Source organism: Nesoenas mayeri (assembly GCF_963082525.1).
Source record: "Nesoenas mayeri genome assembly, chromosome: 3".
Taxonomy (NCBI): Eukaryota; Metazoa; Chordata; class Aves; order Columbiformes; family Columbidae; genus Nesoenas; species Nesoenas mayeri.
The window spans coordinates 101,029,501-101,047,686 of NC_137544.1; the positions used below are offsets into that span (position 1 = coordinate 101,029,501).

Consider the following 18,186-nt stretch of genomic DNA (forward strand, 5'->3'; position numbering starts at 1 on the left):
TGTTATTTCCAAAAGTATTTATGAGTAAAAGCAAAATTGCCAAAAGCATGTGAAAGAAATGAGCATTTCATGATGGCTAAAGGGCATACAAATCTACAAGAGAAGGTCTGCAGGGAGAGGCCCTCTCCTACCAGACAATGAGTATCCCAGACTGGGCAGGGGGAGAGGAGGTAGAAAAACTGAGTCCCCTCACCGAGCCTCCCTTTGCAACAAGCCCTCTCAAAGCACATTTTAGAAATCTTCCCTTAGGGGAAGGTTTCTCCCTCCCTCCCTCCCCGAGGGAGAACAAAACTGTTTTAAAACAGCATTAAAATTACACAAATACCCAGAGGTACTTAAATACCAGTTACATTCAAGGAAGCACTGCCAGGCCCCTCTGCACACCACAACCCAGCCAGAGCAGGAGAGCTTCCTTGTCTGTCTGCACGGTCACATCACCCAGCATGGGCTCCGTCATTAACTTACCAGACACCATCTGAATGCTATAAAGAATCCCTCAGGTAAACTATAAGGAATCTGAAGAGTCTTTCCAGTCTTTGCTCATTCTGATTTATTTTTTATTTTTACTCCTCTGATTTCTGTACCACCACCCGAGAGGTTCAGTACTGCCTGATTCCAGCTGGACACAATACATAAATACATAGAACGCTTTAAGCTGCCCCCAGTCAGGGATGTGACAGACAAAACCAATGCCAAGTCTCAGTCTCTCTCTCTCTCCGAAGACTTCTGCTCCAAAGGATCAATAATGCAGCTCTCAGCATGGTGATGAAGGATCACAGCCACTTCCCACCGGAAAAGCAGCTGATTAATAGCAGACAGCAACCTCCCAGCACAGCTGAGGTTCAGGAAAAGAAGGGGATTTTTATCACTCTCAGAATTCCCCAGCTTTTAGGGAGCTACATCATACCAGAGACAGAAAGTGAAACTGTCCCAGGAAGAGAAAGTTCCATAAAGCAAGACCTCTTACGTTATACAGGCACATTATACAGAAGCAACAGAAATTAAAGTAACTCTCCTCCCACCTTCCTAATGTTGGTAACTACTAGATTCCTCTCTCTTCCCCATTACGAGTGTCACGAGGATGGAGCCAGGCTCTTCTCGGTGACAACCAATGATAGGACAAGGGGCAATGGATACAAACTGGAACATAGGAGGTTCCACTTAAATATGAGAAGAAACTTCTTCACAGTGAGGGTGCCAGAGCACTGGAACAGGCTGCCCAGGGGGCTTGTGGAGTCTTCTACTCTGGAGACATTCAAACCCGCCTGGACGCATTCCTGTGTAACCTCATCTGGGTGTTCCTGCTCCGGCAGGGGGATTGGACTGGATGATCTTTCCAGGTCCCTTCCAATCCCTGACATTCTGTGATTCTGTGTGATTACCAGTTTCTCTCACTAAATCCCCTGAAAACAAACAAGCAAACAAAAACCCTTCTAGTAATTCATTTCAGTCATCACTAGAGGGCACAAAGTACTCCACGGATATGAGCACAGGAAAAAGGCAAGCAGTTTTCCAGCACCTAAAATCTTGCTGCTTGCCAATCCTGCCCCAGAGCTGCACCTGCACATAAAGGCCTTAATACCAGCCCTGCCCTGGGCAGCGCCTGCGTTCAGCATCCTGGGGGTGCTGGTCACAAGGGTGATGCTGAACGTTTAGCTCAGGAACACTTCTGGAAACACCACCCAGAATCTGTGGCCTTTTGCCACAGAAAGCTGTGGATCAAGTTTTTAAAATGCCTTCAGCTTTGTCTTGTCACTAATAGTAAACCATTTTGCAAAGTTGCCACAGGGCGATTTACTGAAGTGCTCCTTTAAATATCATCAGGATAAGAAGTGGACCTACAGCACTCAGCCTGGTGAAACACTTATCCAGTCACTAAGAAAAAGCAATAAAACAGAAACGCAACACTCATCCTTCGAGGAAAACGAAAATCCTCTTTGCATTTATCACACCTGCGAGTTTCAGTTGATTTAAATAAAAATAACCAGTTCACAGAAAAAAGCATCAGGTTACAAGGAACAGGAATCTCCCTTGTAATACTGAGTAAGACACCTTTAAGAGGTTGGTTTGGGCTTTTTTGGTTTTGTTTTTAGAAAACACACATGGCCTCTGGGAGAAAGAGCAGCTCCCCTCTGTGATGCTGCTGCTGAGAACACAATTCACAGAGAGTTCTCCACGTGTGTAACTGATAGGCAGATCCAGCATCATGGGCTGCATTTATGCTGGTTTTCCAACAGAAATCGTTTAAAAACCCTGTTCTGCAGGCTCACGTGCAGAAGCTGCCTTCTCAATTGTGATGCTGGACAAAGTCACATTGATTTTATCAGCAGCTGGCTCTCTCTTGAAAGATTTCAAAAGAAATTATCATCATGAGCAGTAAGACCAGTAGGCACTCACTTGGTAAAGGCCACTGTCCAGTTCAATGTTTAGCAACAGCCTATGATACCTGTACTTTAATAGACAACACAAAATAATTCAGATATCAGGCTCCCCAGTACAACCCAGTATCTACTTATTTTATAATACATATAAATTGAGTTTGAAACTAGTTGCTTAGTGGCTACAGTTATCACACATGAAGACAGGCACAGGGGATGGCCCAGCCTATCTATTTGTAATGTGCACTGCAATACCGGTGTAAGCCTTCACCAGAAGAGGATTCGTGAGATCCAGTGTGTTAGCAATGATTTCACGCAGTGTAGTTGCCTCAGAAGAACTATTTGTATGTATGGACCCTCCTGTAGCATTTTTCTAGCACAAAAGATTCAGTGACAAATCCTATAAACAAACCAAACCAGCCAACTGCTTTGCTTTCCAAGCAGTGTGAAATGCAAGCTTAAGTAGGAAAAGTTAAAACTTGACAACACAAGAGGAAAAAAAAAAAGCCAACAGGCTAAATCTAAGGACCTTGGTTGTTATAACAACACCAAAACCAAATTTCTCAGCCATTTTGACAGCTTCGGGCACAAAAGTAATTAAAACAAGCCAAATTGTGTGAATAGCTGTCTTCCTTCCACCCTAACAGAATGGCTTGCCCTAACAAAGGAATCACTTATTTGCATTGCCAGCCAGCCCAGATTTTTTTTAGCTTTTTCTATTGGAACACAAGAGAAAATTGACAACACAAATTGAAACACTTCATGGTGTACTTTACGAAATGGCTGGTGTTGGCCTGATTAAGATTTACTCTATTCAAGATATACTTAAAAACCACAAAAAAGGCACAATTCAGATAGAAGGAAGCCAGAACAATCCAAGTCAGAAGGCAGCATTAAGAACATCAATGTTCAATTGTTGTCAGAGAAGGATCTGTTCTCCCTCAAGAAAAATAACTCAGTGTCTTCAAAAACTGATGGCCACACACTCTTCCTCAGTTCTAATATAGTTGCTTGTTGTATGAGGCGTGGGCTGAATGCACTTCACAGTGTTAAACATTTTTTTTGACAGCAAAAAATCAATTATCTGACAGAGGGCAAGAAAAGCAAACAGGACTGTTGTACTGTAGTTGAAATATTGGCTTTTAAGAAAAGGAGGCATTTCAAAGGAAGCTTTACATCTGTTGGCAGAACGTAAATTTTGACTAAAGTCTTCAATAGTCACTTGTTTTGATTTGTAGAACAGTTTGATCAATTAAAACATGATTCCTCATCGGTCATTCTGTCACTCTAAAGGCATTTGCACAATGGAGTCTAAAATCCAGTCGTTAAATGATTACAACATTTTAAATACTTTGTAAACAGAGACCAGGAGTGTCTACACAAAATAATCCCAAATCAGAGGATGTAGAGGCCAGATACGCAATATGTAGATTGAGAAAGACCTAATATTTCAAACACATAGTTAAACCCTTTCCTGAGTCATGGTCTTCACAGACCTAGCAGTCTTGTAACATACCTTCACTTGCAATTTTCAGGGAGCAGTTTAAAAGCATTTGGACTCTATGTTTTTGGTAGAGACATTAGGAACCTCAATTCAACACCGTGCTTCTTGACAAGCTGCCCTGTAGGATCCTGTGCCGGTTACTTAGAGAATGGGAGTGCAGAGCAGCTCAGCTTATTCAGTAAGTGTAAACATTTGCCTGCCCATGATGTTTAACCCAAACATTCCCCTTAATTATACAACTGTGACAGGAAAAAAAGAAAACCAGCTTTTGCCAGCACAAAAGCAGCTCTTCCACATCTCCTGTTCCCCAAGAACAGCAGAAATGTTAGCACTCAGGATAACATTGCTTAGATGTGGAAGCTCTGATCATAAGGATGCTTTGAGAATAAAGCAGCCACTGTCATGGGAAGGAAAACGTAGTAGATAAATAGATAATTCCCTACATGAAAAAGTTATTTCTGGACTGATGTACCAAGAACTGACCAAGGATCAGTTGGGGAAAAAACATTAGAGAAAACCCTTCAAAGACTGACTCACATCCTCGCTTTGACTTTTAACTTCGTTAGTCTGGAAGCATTACAGTGGGAGGTGACAGGTGATTGGCTACCATGAGCACAAGTTATATATTCTCAGAAACAAAAATAAACTTCATGCTGCAAGGAGGAAGACCACAAAGCAACGAAACTCTGTTCAAACAAGAAATGTGCAGGTAAATTTCCCAGCTGATTATATACGGTACTACTGATAGATTTAATCACTATTTTGCACAAAGATTAGCAGCACTCAAAGAACAACTTATTTGAGAATAAAGACAAATGCATTACCTGAAACATTAGGACTAATATACTTCGACGTTACCCACATTACATTCCTTAATACACATAAAGTTTTGTCTATATGGTAACAGATATTTGGAAGAGCCACCTAAAACCAGCATTACCACATTGTCATCAGTCAGTATTCATGCTGCTGTCAGAACTTCCACTGTAATGATAAAAGTCACACACTTAAAATACAAGGACAATACTTACTTGGTTCCAACTTCTTCAGATCCTCAAGCTTAAATTCATCCTGCGATTGAGTGGACTAGGACATCACAAAGAAAGAGTTAGAATTTGGTATGTACCTTCCCCTCAGACAAAGCTACCGTATCTTAGAATAAGCATGCAAGGTGCTTCCTTTGTTCAAATGTACCACGTTACTTCAAAGCTATATCTTTAAGAAAAACCCAAAATCTCCCCAACAGAGGCTAGGTTCACAGATGAGGCAGAAAATGCATTACTTCTAACTTACTGAGAACAAACTTAACCCATGATCCAACCTCTAATGCAAGATAAATATTTTTAAAGCAACTCGTTTGTCTTTCACACTTAGTACACACATGAACATTAAGACAGAGGGACTTGTTTTAATTCTTCCCCAAACAAGTTGTTCTGAAGCAAGATTAGTTGTAGGGCTGCACTGCAAAGTGATGCTCCAACAGGAGCATTCACAGTCCAAGATAACATCCAGCATTGCAACAGCGGCAGAAATTCCAGTATACAGGATAAACTTGACTGAACATTCAGCTAAGAGCTCACTGGAGACAGAAGAGGGATTCCTGTCTCTCCTTTCTCCAACTCTGATGATGCGGTTTCCTCACCTGGCTGAGGCACACCTCTGCTTCTCAGTAAGCCTATTAGACTCACTAACTCAACAGAAAAGTTCTAATTTTTTTTATTGTGAGGTGGTGCAGCAACAGCTTGCAAGCTGAACTAGTCTATTCTGAAATAACAAGTGGCAGACCTGGCACAAGACAAGTGGCACAAATAAGACAATTGACACTGGATGTCCTCTTTAGGCAGAGAATCGGGTCTTACCTATTGTGTCATTGCACCCTTGGCATCTCTTAAGATTACTCATTGTTTTCAACATTTCTTTAAGGCCTAACTTATTTTTTTCCTCTTTGATTTTGCCCAAGCATCAACGGGGATTTTCTGCAAGACTATAGAAGGACAATAAAGCAGCTATGCCCATACTGTTAGAATAGTGGGAAAAGATGACCACACTAACCGCTAAGAAACAAAAGTGCAGCACGTAGAAGACTGCTGAGGAACCAACAGCAGGGAAAGTCGTTCTTGCAAGACATCATCTCCTTAGTTTGGCAGGTTATGACATTGCTGCGTCTTCTGCTGTTGCTCTGAGACGTGACCTGACTCACGAAGCTGTCCCACCGTGGGACACAGCTGCCCTCATCACAAAGTCACAGGGACTCAGAACAAGCACAACACTGATCAAACACCCCAGATTAGATAAAAATAGAAATACAGGTGGAGCTAAACAAATAATTCTTTGAATGCTGCACAGCCCCCAGACTGGTCAGCCCCCACCTCATGAGTCCAGCTCCAGCACACTGCCTAAATGGTCACAGTATCCTGGCCTCTCAGACAGTCACAAAGCAGCACAGTGGAGCTGCTGCACCTTTTACAGCAACACGAGGTACTCAGGAGCGCTGCTGTGAGTAACCTGATGCAAAATGTACCTGTCACCACTCTTTGTTGGTTAAGAGGTAATCCAGTAACCCAAACTTTGCTTCAGTTAATTCATCACTGCCCACCACCCACACTCTTTTGGAAATTTCTCTCACTTACCTTTTCTTTTGGGGATAAGATTATGCTGAGAGAAACTAAATTCACTTCCATGGCATTTACCTTCAAGCAAGAAATAAAGCTCAAAAAGTAGCTTCTAAATAATTATTTTCACACACTTGACTTCAGCACTGCCAGTTTTCATAACTGCCTCCAAGGCATTTTAATTCTATGCAGATATTCTTCCTTGTGCTCTATTATGATTTGTGAAGCAGCTGAATTAGTGCAAGGATCACTCCAGGGATCTTTTTTACCTTTGCACACAGGTTAGGGAGACAAACTAATCAGTTCTAAAGAAAGAACTGAAGACACAAAACCTGCAGTTAAATTCCTGTACAAACCCTAATACACGCTCATATAAGCACTCAAGGGTTTTTAAGGCAGCCACCTGGGGCATCATGTTGACAGCCTGGAAAGCCCAAGTGTTCACCAGTTTGTTTACGCTGTTTTCAGAAGTTTTGGCTATATCTGAAGACACTAAACTATTATAGCTTTAAAAAGCTCTACAGTTACCTCTTACTGAAGTATGAAGCTACATAGAAAAAAAGAGCTTTACCTGTAAAGCTGCACTTCTCAGTTCCAAGCATGTTGCAATTTTAGCTATGGTTTTCTGAAAGGAATAAAAAAAGTTACTTAATACTGCAATTATGTTCTTCCATATTCACTTTTTAAAAATATAAACACTATTTTTCTTGCAAATATTTCAGATCCATTATTCAGTACCAGATAATTCAGCATCAGAAGCTTTTTTTATACACGAACAAGACTTTCTGGAAGTGCAATAGATGAAACAGGTATCTGCCACTTAACTCCCCTCCCACAGCTCATCACCACAGATGGGGGTTATTCACTCAGCAGAAACTGTAATAATGCCTACCTCATCATAAATTGTTTAAACTCAACTGTTCTGAAGTGATAGGGGAGAGAAAGAAAAAAAACTCCAAACCAAGCAGTATATCACCTTCTGAAAAACAGAATGGTTTGTTCTAACTTGACCTTTGGGGAGTTGTGTCTACAGTTCCTCTATCGAGTTTAAAATCTCAGCAGACCAAGTCAGCCCCCCTCAGAAGTTACAGAAGCCCAGTATCTCAGAACTGAAAAACCAGCCCAGTTTTGTGGGTTTTGGTGGGAGAGGAAGTATAAAGGCGGATTATTTTTCTTTTTATTTTCGTAATTCTAAGACCTTTAAACTCTGAGTGAAGCATGAAACAGATTATTTGATTCAAACTTGTCAGCTAAAATATCCCAGAGCAAAACTGTGAAGTCATTTCTCATTTTTATTTAAAAATGTAAAAGAGAGGGAAGGGATTCAAAATAGCCCATTGCTAGCAGCCTTACTTTGAAGACAATGCTACTTAGGCTTTTATGTCTCACAAAGTAAGAAGCTCAAGCAACACTCCCATTTGTTTCTATTACTACCAGCTGAAAAAATTGAGGAATTCAGACTTCCGTAATTGACACCAAGTGGACACACCTACACAGTATATTTTACCTTGCTTGACCATCACAAGTTTATTCATTAACTAGAAGGTTTTACTGAAGAACAATTATGCCTGTTGGCGGAGATAAAAGCCAAATATAATCCAAAATGCTCTGCGGAACATTTACAGTGCAAGAAAAATAGCAACAATAAAGCTATAAAGAAAAGCAGTTTATTTTCAAAGTAAATTTCCCCCCAGAAACAAGTTGAAATACACACCTGTAACTCATTCTCTCCTTTAAAAGCAGCCAGTATAAAAACAGCTCCCCCCAGGCTGGATGCAAAGGAGAAGAAAAGATTTCCTAGAGCATGACTTGAGCATGAAAGAACTTCAACAGTCTGGGCACCTGGCAAGTTATGCAGTATCAGTCAAAAGCCAAAACGGCCTTTTAAAGGAGGGTTACGTTTTAGAGCTCTGAGAGGTTTGTAGCAGCAGATAAAAACCGGTGTGTGTTCACAGCTACCTTGCCCTGACTCTCCTGCAGAGGGCTGTGAGAACTCCTCCTCAGTCAGCTCCCGGGCCACCACTCATTTCAATAGGCTGGGCTGAAAGCTACACAGCTCCAGCTTCGGTTCGCTTTACACCACACTGAAAGTTGAAAGAGGTGGGGAGCTAAATCACAAGTGGATCAGGCATCAGCACCTCATGGGCAGAGCCAAGAGCTGGGATCTGTAAAAGCCTCAGGTACATGATTTTCATCTGCCACCACAGGGCTCATCAAAGCTTTTAAAGCCATTTCTCCCCACCTGGTATCTTCTCCCATCTTAAACACTCTTACATGGCACTAGCCCAGACTCTACATCCTTGTGGTTTATATTACTGTCCATTGTATGGAGGCCTTATAAAAAATCCAATTATTTTTGAGCACCTACCACAAAAGTAGCGAGTGATGCATATTAGTACAGGACACACATTGTTTTCTCCTCTGCCTAGAATGCAGAATGTGTGATGTGCTCTTCGGGGATTTTAATATAGAGCAACATGACCATATGTTTGCACATAACAGGGCAAGGTAAAAATATTACAACTGCATTTACGTGGAGGTTCACTTTGTAGCCTAGGTTCAGTCAGCCAACTTCTACCTCCCCAAAATAAATTCTGGTACATAACAGAGATCCGTAAGTGGACCTCCAACAGAGCTTGGGAAAACACAGATTTTTGAAAAAGGAGTATGTACAGTCCTGGCTTCATGTTGACACTTCCAGACCCACACTCCAGACATGGGTGTTGTGGATTTACATGTTCCTTCAGGCTGGACGGGAGGACACCAGGTAGACCTATAGAAGCAGATTGTCAGTCCCCAGGGTGAGAATGCACTACACCCATCTAATCAACCGCAGCGTAACAAAAGGAATTTTTTTTTCTATTTCAGAACATCTGGAAAGATACATTTGCAAAGGTAAAATATTGAAGAGGAAGGTGTGAAGTAATGGGTAAAAGAAAGGAATCCAGAGGCTCACTAGGGAAGGGAGGGGAAGTCTCTGAGGTTTGACTACAGCTCCAACATTTGCACAAACCAGCTGTTCCGATGGTTTGGGTGTTGACTGCCAAGAGAAGAGCACGTCCATTCTGCATTAGATCAAAACCCCTCCAACTGCACCCCAGAAAGAGGGTAAGAGTTTGCAGGGTGCCAGCACACAGCCCCCATGCCCCACCACAGAATCACAACACATAAACAGATTTTCATATGGCTCTTCCCCTCCTGGTCTACCGTGGGGAACATTAAGTCCCCCCTGAAAATGGGGTCTCAAGAAGCACTGCTCAACATCTGTCTCCTTTGTCAATTCACCAATAAGCTCAGCAACATCCCTGTTCCAAATCCTGCAGATTTGTAACTGTGTATTCTTAAAAGCGCCTGAACCGGGTGCCTCCTAAGAGGGCAAACAGCAATACAAAATGTGTGTTCTCTGGCTCCCGGGGAATGAAGGGCAATAATGGCTCTAGAAACGGATTAATTGAAGAGAGTTTGGGAGTCTTAAAATAGTAAAGAATAGGTTTTATAAGGAATCTATTGAAATATGGCAAGCTCCCAGCAGGCATTATTCATAACTATTTTTTTAAGGGACCACACCCAACCCAAAAGTTAAAAATGCAGCTAAACACTGCTATCATTTTCAGCTGCAACTATCCCATGCAAAGGCTCATTTTTGCAGCAGGGAAAACATTCTGCATCTCACTAGAAAAGCTGAAGCCACAATTAACTTTGCTAGTTTAAAATAGTTAAGACTCAGTTTTATGTAAACTCATGATCAGAAAGGGAAAAAGTCAGTTGATCTCGTAGTCAAGGTTTCTTAAGTGCCGTTGTGTGAGTAATGACTGTGCTAACTGTAACGCAGTCAAAGATGTTTGCATAAATACAGAGCCAGAACAGAGTTTGGCTTTAAAGAGAGGTCTAGGCTGTTAGGAGACCAGTAGTTTAATGAATCATGCTAATACCGTTCAACATTGGTCCGATTTCAGCAAGTTAGCATTGCATAAAAAGGCACGATTTTCTAGTACTGCCTAGCACAAAAAACAGTCACACGAGAAGCAACAACTGCGGTTAGAAGAGGGCTTTAAAGGTCAAATTTATTGCATTGAGAACAGGGTGAGAGTAACTGTAGCTGGAGGCAAACTGGCAACCATGGCCAAACCTGACTGGAACAATTCATGTAGCAAAATACAGTGGTCGATCGTGAATGAAGATGGGGTTTTTACAGAATGAAGGTAAAACAAAGAACAGCAGGATGTAGATGTTAAGTCTGAGGTAAATCTCTTAGTAACTGTATCTGTTAACATATCATACACGCAGCTTCTAGGCGATGAAATTGTTGCACAGCCTCCTTAAGGCTGCTGCAGGGTGGCTACATTTAAACACTTGGATTTGTTGCTTACAGTATTTATCTGCAGAGAAATTCTTCAACAAAATTCATAATCATTAATGAAGATTCCAGAACTGCCAATTATCTAAGTCAAGACAGAGCCTTCCCTAAGGACTAAAACTCCAGAATTATGTCCAGCAGTAGATACAAGATGACAACATCCCCTCCTCAAGAAGCTGAAAATCCAGGAATGAATAGCAAATTCTGGAGACTAGCCTGCTCTAGCAAGGGAAGTAGCACACAGTGTTTCAAAACAGCCTCTTCAGATCAATAGCAAAAAGTCAAGATATGAATATTTAAAAGTCTGGATTCTTACCACAAACAATACATTTATTATAAGATAAATGATAACCGGCTCACAGTACACCTAGCAAAGAAATTGGTGGTGTCTGTCAAGTGTTGTTAGATTAACAGATTGCATGATTACATTAGCAAGTAACATACCATAAATTATAGTGTATCCATATCTGCACTGTATCACCACCTGTGATGCACAAAATAAACCCAAACATGGTAAAAGTTTATACAGACACACGAGGCTGGGAGTTTGAACCTGGCCTTGTCCTTTCTCTGTAGCTGTAAAGCTAGTAGCTTTCCCTTGGTACAGAGGAATCACTGCTGAAATCCATCGTACCCACATAGTATGTTGAGTAAGAAACAATGACAGACTCATAGTAATTCTCGGCAGTATGTATGATCCTCTGGAGAACAGCGATCTGTAAATCTGCACAAAGACTGGAATGAGGGTATATCAAGCAATTGGAAATTGTAATCAGTTTCAGAGCCTTGCTTTCTCCAGTCTATGAAACTCTGTGCACAGCCTTGGCCAGTAATATCAGATAAACAAACCCTGAAGTTTACACACTGTTCTACATTTGAAAAAAAACAAAGAGATGGCTCTTATAGGACATAGAGAGCCTCAGAAATACAAGGTATTAGAGAAAGAGACTTTCTGGAACCAGGAGGAAACAGCATGGTGGAGCATGCATTGCCAGGAACTTGGTTAAGCAAAAGTAGCTGCTTTGGTGTGTAGATTTTTTGAAAGGTGGGGAGAGAGAAGATACACTTCTATTTAACCAAACTGCTTGAACACCCAGAAGTGTGCAAAACTCTACTCCTACGCACCACGTGGATGATATTGGTGATGACAGTAATTGGTCACGATCACTAGATTACACTGGCCGAGCTCCTGCAGAAATAGGGAAGGCCAGAACAGCAAGAACCTTAACATTCGTAGGGACATGATTTAGTGCTAGATTCAGGTTATAGTTGGACTCAGTGATCTTAAGGGTCTCTCCCAACCAAAATGCTTATATGACTCTATCATTAAACTAAAAGATGTTGCTGTACAGAGTTTTAAGTGCTTCTTTCAAAGCAATAGCAAGACTCTTTGGTGTGACTAGCATTCCTAATGGTAGAAGAGGGAAAGAGAATGTTCTCTCAACAAAATGCTGGAGAATTCAGTTGTGTATGTGACTAATGAAACAGGCACCACCATTTGATAACTAGGCTCAAAGTTTCAGTGCATCAGCCCTTTACTGATCTGCAAAATTTATTTCTTTTTTTTTAAAAAAAGAAGGTAAGTGATATAATGCACAAAATAGGTTGATATTTATAGCAGCTTTAGAAACAGGTATCGCTCTGCAAGGATTCTGCCACTCCCCATTGTTCCTTTTCGGCAGACTGTCGCCTTAAGATCCGATCGCAGTTGTGCATTTAACATCTGAGGTCAGTTATCTCTGCTTCCTGAGCCCCTCAGGCCTTCCCTCGTGGCTGACCTCACTCACTGCCACAAGCTGGGCCAAGGTCCTTTCCACGAGATCCAGGGAACATCTGGAAACAGAGCCCCGTGTGGCTCTGGTTCCCATACTCACAGGAGATGATGCCTCTTCCAGAATCACAGATCAACAGCTTCGCTTTCATAAACTAACCGTACTTTCTGAAGTATCCAGGGATGGGAAACCCGCAGTAACGGTGGCTATAGCTAAGAATGACTCAGAGAGCCACCCGCAAGGGATAGAGAGCAGGAGCAATCAAAGAGTAACCAGCTGTCCAACACTAATAAGGCTCTCAGGCCTTCAGTTCAGGAAAGCTGGACCAAATCCTTCTTCTCCAAGGGTCTGACTCTGTTTAAGAGGATCATGAGCCTTACCTTCCTCTTCACAGAAGATAAACAGAACATGGAAGACCAGCTCTTTGCTTTTCTTATTGGTACATGTCAAGGAAACAGTGACAAACTTTGTCAGACTCTATGTAAAAGTGTATTTCTTTGTAATGGGTTTCTCTAAACACATCAAGTTCATCTCCAGTTTCTGTAGCCAGGGCCTGTTTTCAGGACCAACATTTCCAAACACAGACCCTGTTATTCTAGCACCCTATTTCCACAGATGGGATCCTGGGCTAGCAAATGTCACTCTTCAGGCAACGCCATTGCTTGAATAAGTGATCTTACGGCTTGGAAATCTGGAAATACAGAGGCTCTCTAATTTAGTATTCCTAAAAAAAACATGCCTGTATACAAGACATGAAAATTTAGCAGGACCTCATATCTTAAAAGTTTTTATTTTGCTGAAAATACTTGAGTGTGTGAGATCTCAGCCAGCATTTTTCTCTTAAAACCTGTCACAGAATTGCATTAAAACAATGCTGAGACAAGAAACAGCATTTTCAGCTGAGGGGAGGGAGGAAGGAGTCAAATAATTTCAATATTTTGAAAGATCACAAATAACACTCTAGGAGACTAGTACGGAGTATTCTGCCAGTCAGATGTTACATGTTAAGTTAACATCCTCCTCAGCCTCGATATCTGCAGTTCAAGACATTTTGTATTCAAATTTCACAACATAAATTGCATTAAAGTTGTATAAGCAAGTTATCAAAAGGTCACCCAGAAAAAGAAACACCCAGGTTATGAAGAACTCTCACTGGTATGCATGACATTCAATATTACACAGCAGAGCATCTCTCACATCTAATGACAGCAACTGTTTTAGCCATTCTGGGCTCTATTTGTGGATATTGAGGGAGGAATAGAGGTCTCACAAGGCTCTGGTCTGCGAGATACAAAGAACACAATACACATCAACATCTACGAGCCAAGCTCCTTTACTGAGCAAAGAGCAACACTCACCTTTTGATCTTCTGTGAATTCCGAGTTGTTGTGCTGAGACTGTGCCTCTTTTTGTAGATGTCTTGCTAATCTGGATGGAGGGGGAAGAAAACTGTAGAGTGGGAAGACAACACAGGAAAACATACACACACCCTAGTCTCCAGAAAACCTGTCAGCCAAAAGGCCCACAGACTGGTGCTCCAAACAGTGGTTGTTTTTTGTTTGTGGTTTGTTGTTGGGTTTTTTTTTTTTTGTGGGGTTTTTTGTTTGATGCATTGCTTTTTTAAAAAAAAAATATTTCTGTAACCATGGTGGGTCATACTTAAACACTGAAGATGGACAAAGTATGTAACTATATTAGGCAAGAAAGACTGCATATATAATGTATTGAGAAGAGAGCACAGGTAAGAAGGTCCTTCTGGCCAACAGCCCTTTTTATAAGCACTGACCTTTTTCCTCTTCCCATCTCTCTTATTTTATAATAACAAACCATAGCCCCTGTGAAGACCCACTGAGGCACAAGCCCCCAAGTGTTTCACGGGGAGAATTTGAGGCAGGTGGGATTGTCAGGAGACTGATGCGGGTACCCCAGGCGATGGCTGCAGGGCGTTTGGCCCAGGCTGCCGGGGTGTATCAGCTCTCATTTGCGCCTGTCAGCATCGCAGGCGGAGCAGGAGACCTCACCCCTTGTCACCACGGAGACCGGAGTACCAAGGGGTTTGGAAAGCAACAGTAAGCAAACAGCTGGAGAAAGCGAAAGGAAGTGAGAGGGAAGCGATGGGAAGAGTTACGGTTTCCGTCCGGGGAGGAAGGAGAACATTAAACAAGCAAAACCTCTGGGCAATTGTTGCCAGTCTCTGTAAATAATTAAGAAAAAAAAAAAGCAGAGGGGGAGGGGGGGACAGGGAATTGAGGGGAAACGAGGGACAGAAACAGCAGTCAGAGCATCGCAATACGCTTCCATCGGGAACCTCATAGGTTTGCACTGTTCAAGGGATTCAGCTTCTCTCCACCCATGCAGTGGGCATTCACCTGGGTTTTGGCAGGGGTTAAAATACATACACCAAAACAGATTACTGTCAAATTCTGGGACAGAAACAAAAATCAGAAATCAATTGTTTCTTTGCTTTTCCTAAAAATAACCTCTGTTAAAAAGGCACTACTAACACCAGTGAAAACACAACCAAGCAGGACAAGGTAACTGCACAACCTGGTGGCATCATCTGCCTCCATCAAGGGAGGAGGATGGGGGCTGAGAAAACAGAAAAAGCACAGACACGCTTGAACCCAAATTAAACTCCTTTCCTACTGCTTCACTGATACGGTACACAAGATGTACAGAAAGGGCATTTAAAAGTAGTAATTTAAGAAAACTTATCACCATAGAAGCAATATGCCACCCACAACAGGCAGCATCACAGCATTAACGTTTCTGCAAGCATCACTAGCACAACCCTCTTCCCATTTGTCACTAATACCAAAAAATCCCACCCTAATCCAAACAAACATGTCTGGCATCCCACTCGAAGCTTATTCAAAGTCTGATCAGACCAAGTTCCACAGATGGGGATATTCAACAGGGAAGACAAGGCCAACAGCTCAGAGGGCTCTTGCACGAGTAGGCACCTAAATGAACAAGGGCTCATCTTTGCACTGACCTTGTGGCACTCACAGGAGTAACAAAAAGACCTGAGCAAATGTAGGTCCCCTGGATGTGGGAGGCAAATCATTGTGTTTTACATCAGCAGCCATCAAACCCACGGAATGAATGAGCTTACGTTTGGGAAGATCTTTCTCAGTGTCAACAAGCTCCTCCCCAGCCTGCCCGTGTTGCCCAGCACAGACCATGCCAATGTTAAGAATACCTGGCCAACCGCAGCAACACACTTGTTCATCCCACCTCAGGCTGCCATTTGGAAAGGCAACAGCATAAAGCCACCCTGTTATGTCACTCCAGGACTACAGGGACGTATCTTGCCCTGTGCTTCTTATTTGCAGCTTCTACTCTATAGATTTAAATTAATTTACCTGCTATATCTACAAGAAGCAGATACACACACTGAAAAGGTTCTGCTCCTCCCTGGGAAATATCTCCCTGTAATCCTTTGATCTTCTCTCCCCTTTCTTCTCCCTCTTGGAACCAGAGTTCATCTCCTGTCAACTACTCTATTCAGCAGAAACTCACTGATAAGGCTTGCAAGAGCAGCTTACAACACTACTACCCAAGAGGGGATTTCTTACAAAGATACCGCACTGCTCCAAAGTCAGAATAAAGCAAGGGCACGGAGATCGCCTCAGTTCTTGTCAGACACAAATGATGCTGGGAGGACGGGAACAAAAGTTATACTTCGATTCTCAAAGTGGACTGACTGTGAACATTTAGTGACCTTGCTTCTCAATGAAGTGAGCTCAGAACGAGAAGCCCAAAGACTTCTCATTCTGAAGAAACGTCATTTAACGATACTGACTGCTAAGACCACTGACATGGTTTAAAGCATTAGGATCACTCCTCATAATTGTCCACATAAGGACAGCTATTAAAACCATCTTATTTTACTTTCCAAGTTTTTTTGTGTGTTTTTTTTTTTTCCTTCTGAGATATAGATCTGGAAGAGAACTTCTTTTCATCCTTGTGCCAAGATTTGTAGTAAAGACCATCAGCAAACTCCAAGTAACTGAACTTGCATTACACTGCCTGGTGAGTCAATGAAATGATGAGATTATAGCATCTCATGACTATGGTTGTACCTGGCCAGCAGTCTAGTTAGTCTAAAGGAAATCCAAACTGGGTTAGCCAGTGTGGTTATAGCCCATTAACTTGAGTAGTCCTGAATAGCACTAGAGCAGGGCTGTCAAACTGAGTTTTCCTGGGGGCCACATCAGCCTCGCAGTTGCCTTCAAAGGGCCAAACATAACTTTAGGACTGTATAAATGCAGGATGTGGCCCCTGAGGAAAAGGAGTTTGACACTAGAAGATCTCTTGGAGAGCATCTCTTTGGTTGGCTTGCTTTCTCTTGGGGAACAAGTGTTTCTGGACTTCTTCCAGAAAATTCATCGTAAGAAACACACCGACACTCACATTACAAGGAAATCGCTTCCATATTCATGGCAAGCAGAGCACTGGAGAAGAGCATTTGACCCAAGCTACCAGGTGTATGTCTAAGGACTCACCAACATCGCCCTACAGTGCCAACACTTGTTGATCCCAGGGGTGCTGTCCAGTGCAAGCCGGTCTAACTGGGGCTGACCCCTGGCTGCACCATCATGTTCCCCAGTCCCATCAGGGCTGTAACACACACGAGTGTGCGACGGACCTATTTTCCCCCTGAAGGGTTGTTTGGGGTTTTTTAATTTAGGTAAGGCTGATGCTTTGCCAGCCCACCGGCCCCTCATTCCCTACAAGCCCTGGTGCTCGGGGACAGGGCGATGGGACAGGAGCAGCCCGGGCCCCGGATCTCACCGCCATGGGGCTCCCCCAGCGCACCGCCCCAGCCGGCTGCCCCACAGCCGAAGGCCGGCCCGGTCCCGCCTCGCCTCCGCCGAGGGGGCAGCGCCCGGCCCTGCACCCGCCGCCCGGTGTCTCGGCGGGGCGGCTCCCGGCACCCCCCCGCCCCGCCCCGCCCCAGGGGACCCGCGGCCCCGCGCCTCACGCAACAGCAGCGGAACCGCCGCGGGGCCTGAGGGGTGCGGGGGGCCGCGGCCTAGGCCCTGCAGGGCCCCCCTGCTCTGCCCCGCCCCGGGGGCCGCTCTCCCCCCCCGGCCCCTCGCACGGGGCTCCGGGGCCGCGTCGGGAGCCGCCCGCCCCCGCACTCACATCTGGTACTCGTCGATCGCCTCCACCAGCTGCCCCCAGGAGTCGAAGTCGGTGCCTTTCCTGAAGCTGGCGCCCCAGCGCTGCAGGAGGCTCCGGGCCGCCTCCGACATAGCCCCAGCACTAGGGCACCATGCTCACCCCGGGCCGGGGCACCGCGCCGGGCAGCCGCTCCCGCCAGCCCCGCGCCCGCCGCCGCTGCCGGCCCGGCCCAGCCCAGCCGCCGCGACAGCCAAACGCGGCGAGCACCTCCCGCCAGCGCCGCCCAGCGAGGTAGGCTGCGCCGGCCGCGCCCGCCCGCGCCATCGCTACCGAGGCGGCGAGACCCGCCCTGCGGCGAGAGGAGGGAGCGAAGTGAGCACTTCCGCCTCGGTATGTGTCATGGCGGCGGTCACGTGGCTCCCGAGGGAGCCCG

At 43.9% G+C, this 18,186-nt stretch overlaps 1 protein-coding gene across 2 annotated transcripts in view; it reads right to left on the reverse strand.

Annotated features, from left to right (window-relative positions):
- The window catches only part of AIDA (axin interactor, dorsalization associated), a 29,689-nt gene extending 11,706 nt beyond the window's left edge, over window positions 1-17,983 (reverse strand). For both annotated transcript variants that reach the window (XM_080342210.1, XM_080342209.1), the window contains exons 1-4: window positions 17,775-17,983; window positions 13,982-14,051; window positions 7,066-7,119; window positions 4,914-4,968 (exon numbers count right to left, since the gene is read on the reverse strand). In XM_080342210.1, coding sequence (XP_080198336.1) covers window positions 4,914-4,968; window positions 7,066-7,119; window positions 13,982-14,051; window positions 17,775-17,884 — 289 coding nt within the window. In that variant the 5' untranslated portion in view covers window positions 17,885-17,983. The remainder of the gene's footprint in view (window positions 1-4,913; window positions 4,969-7,065; window positions 7,120-13,981; window positions 14,052-17,774) is intronic.
- Between the last annotated feature and the right edge of the window lie 203 nt (window positions 17,984-18,186).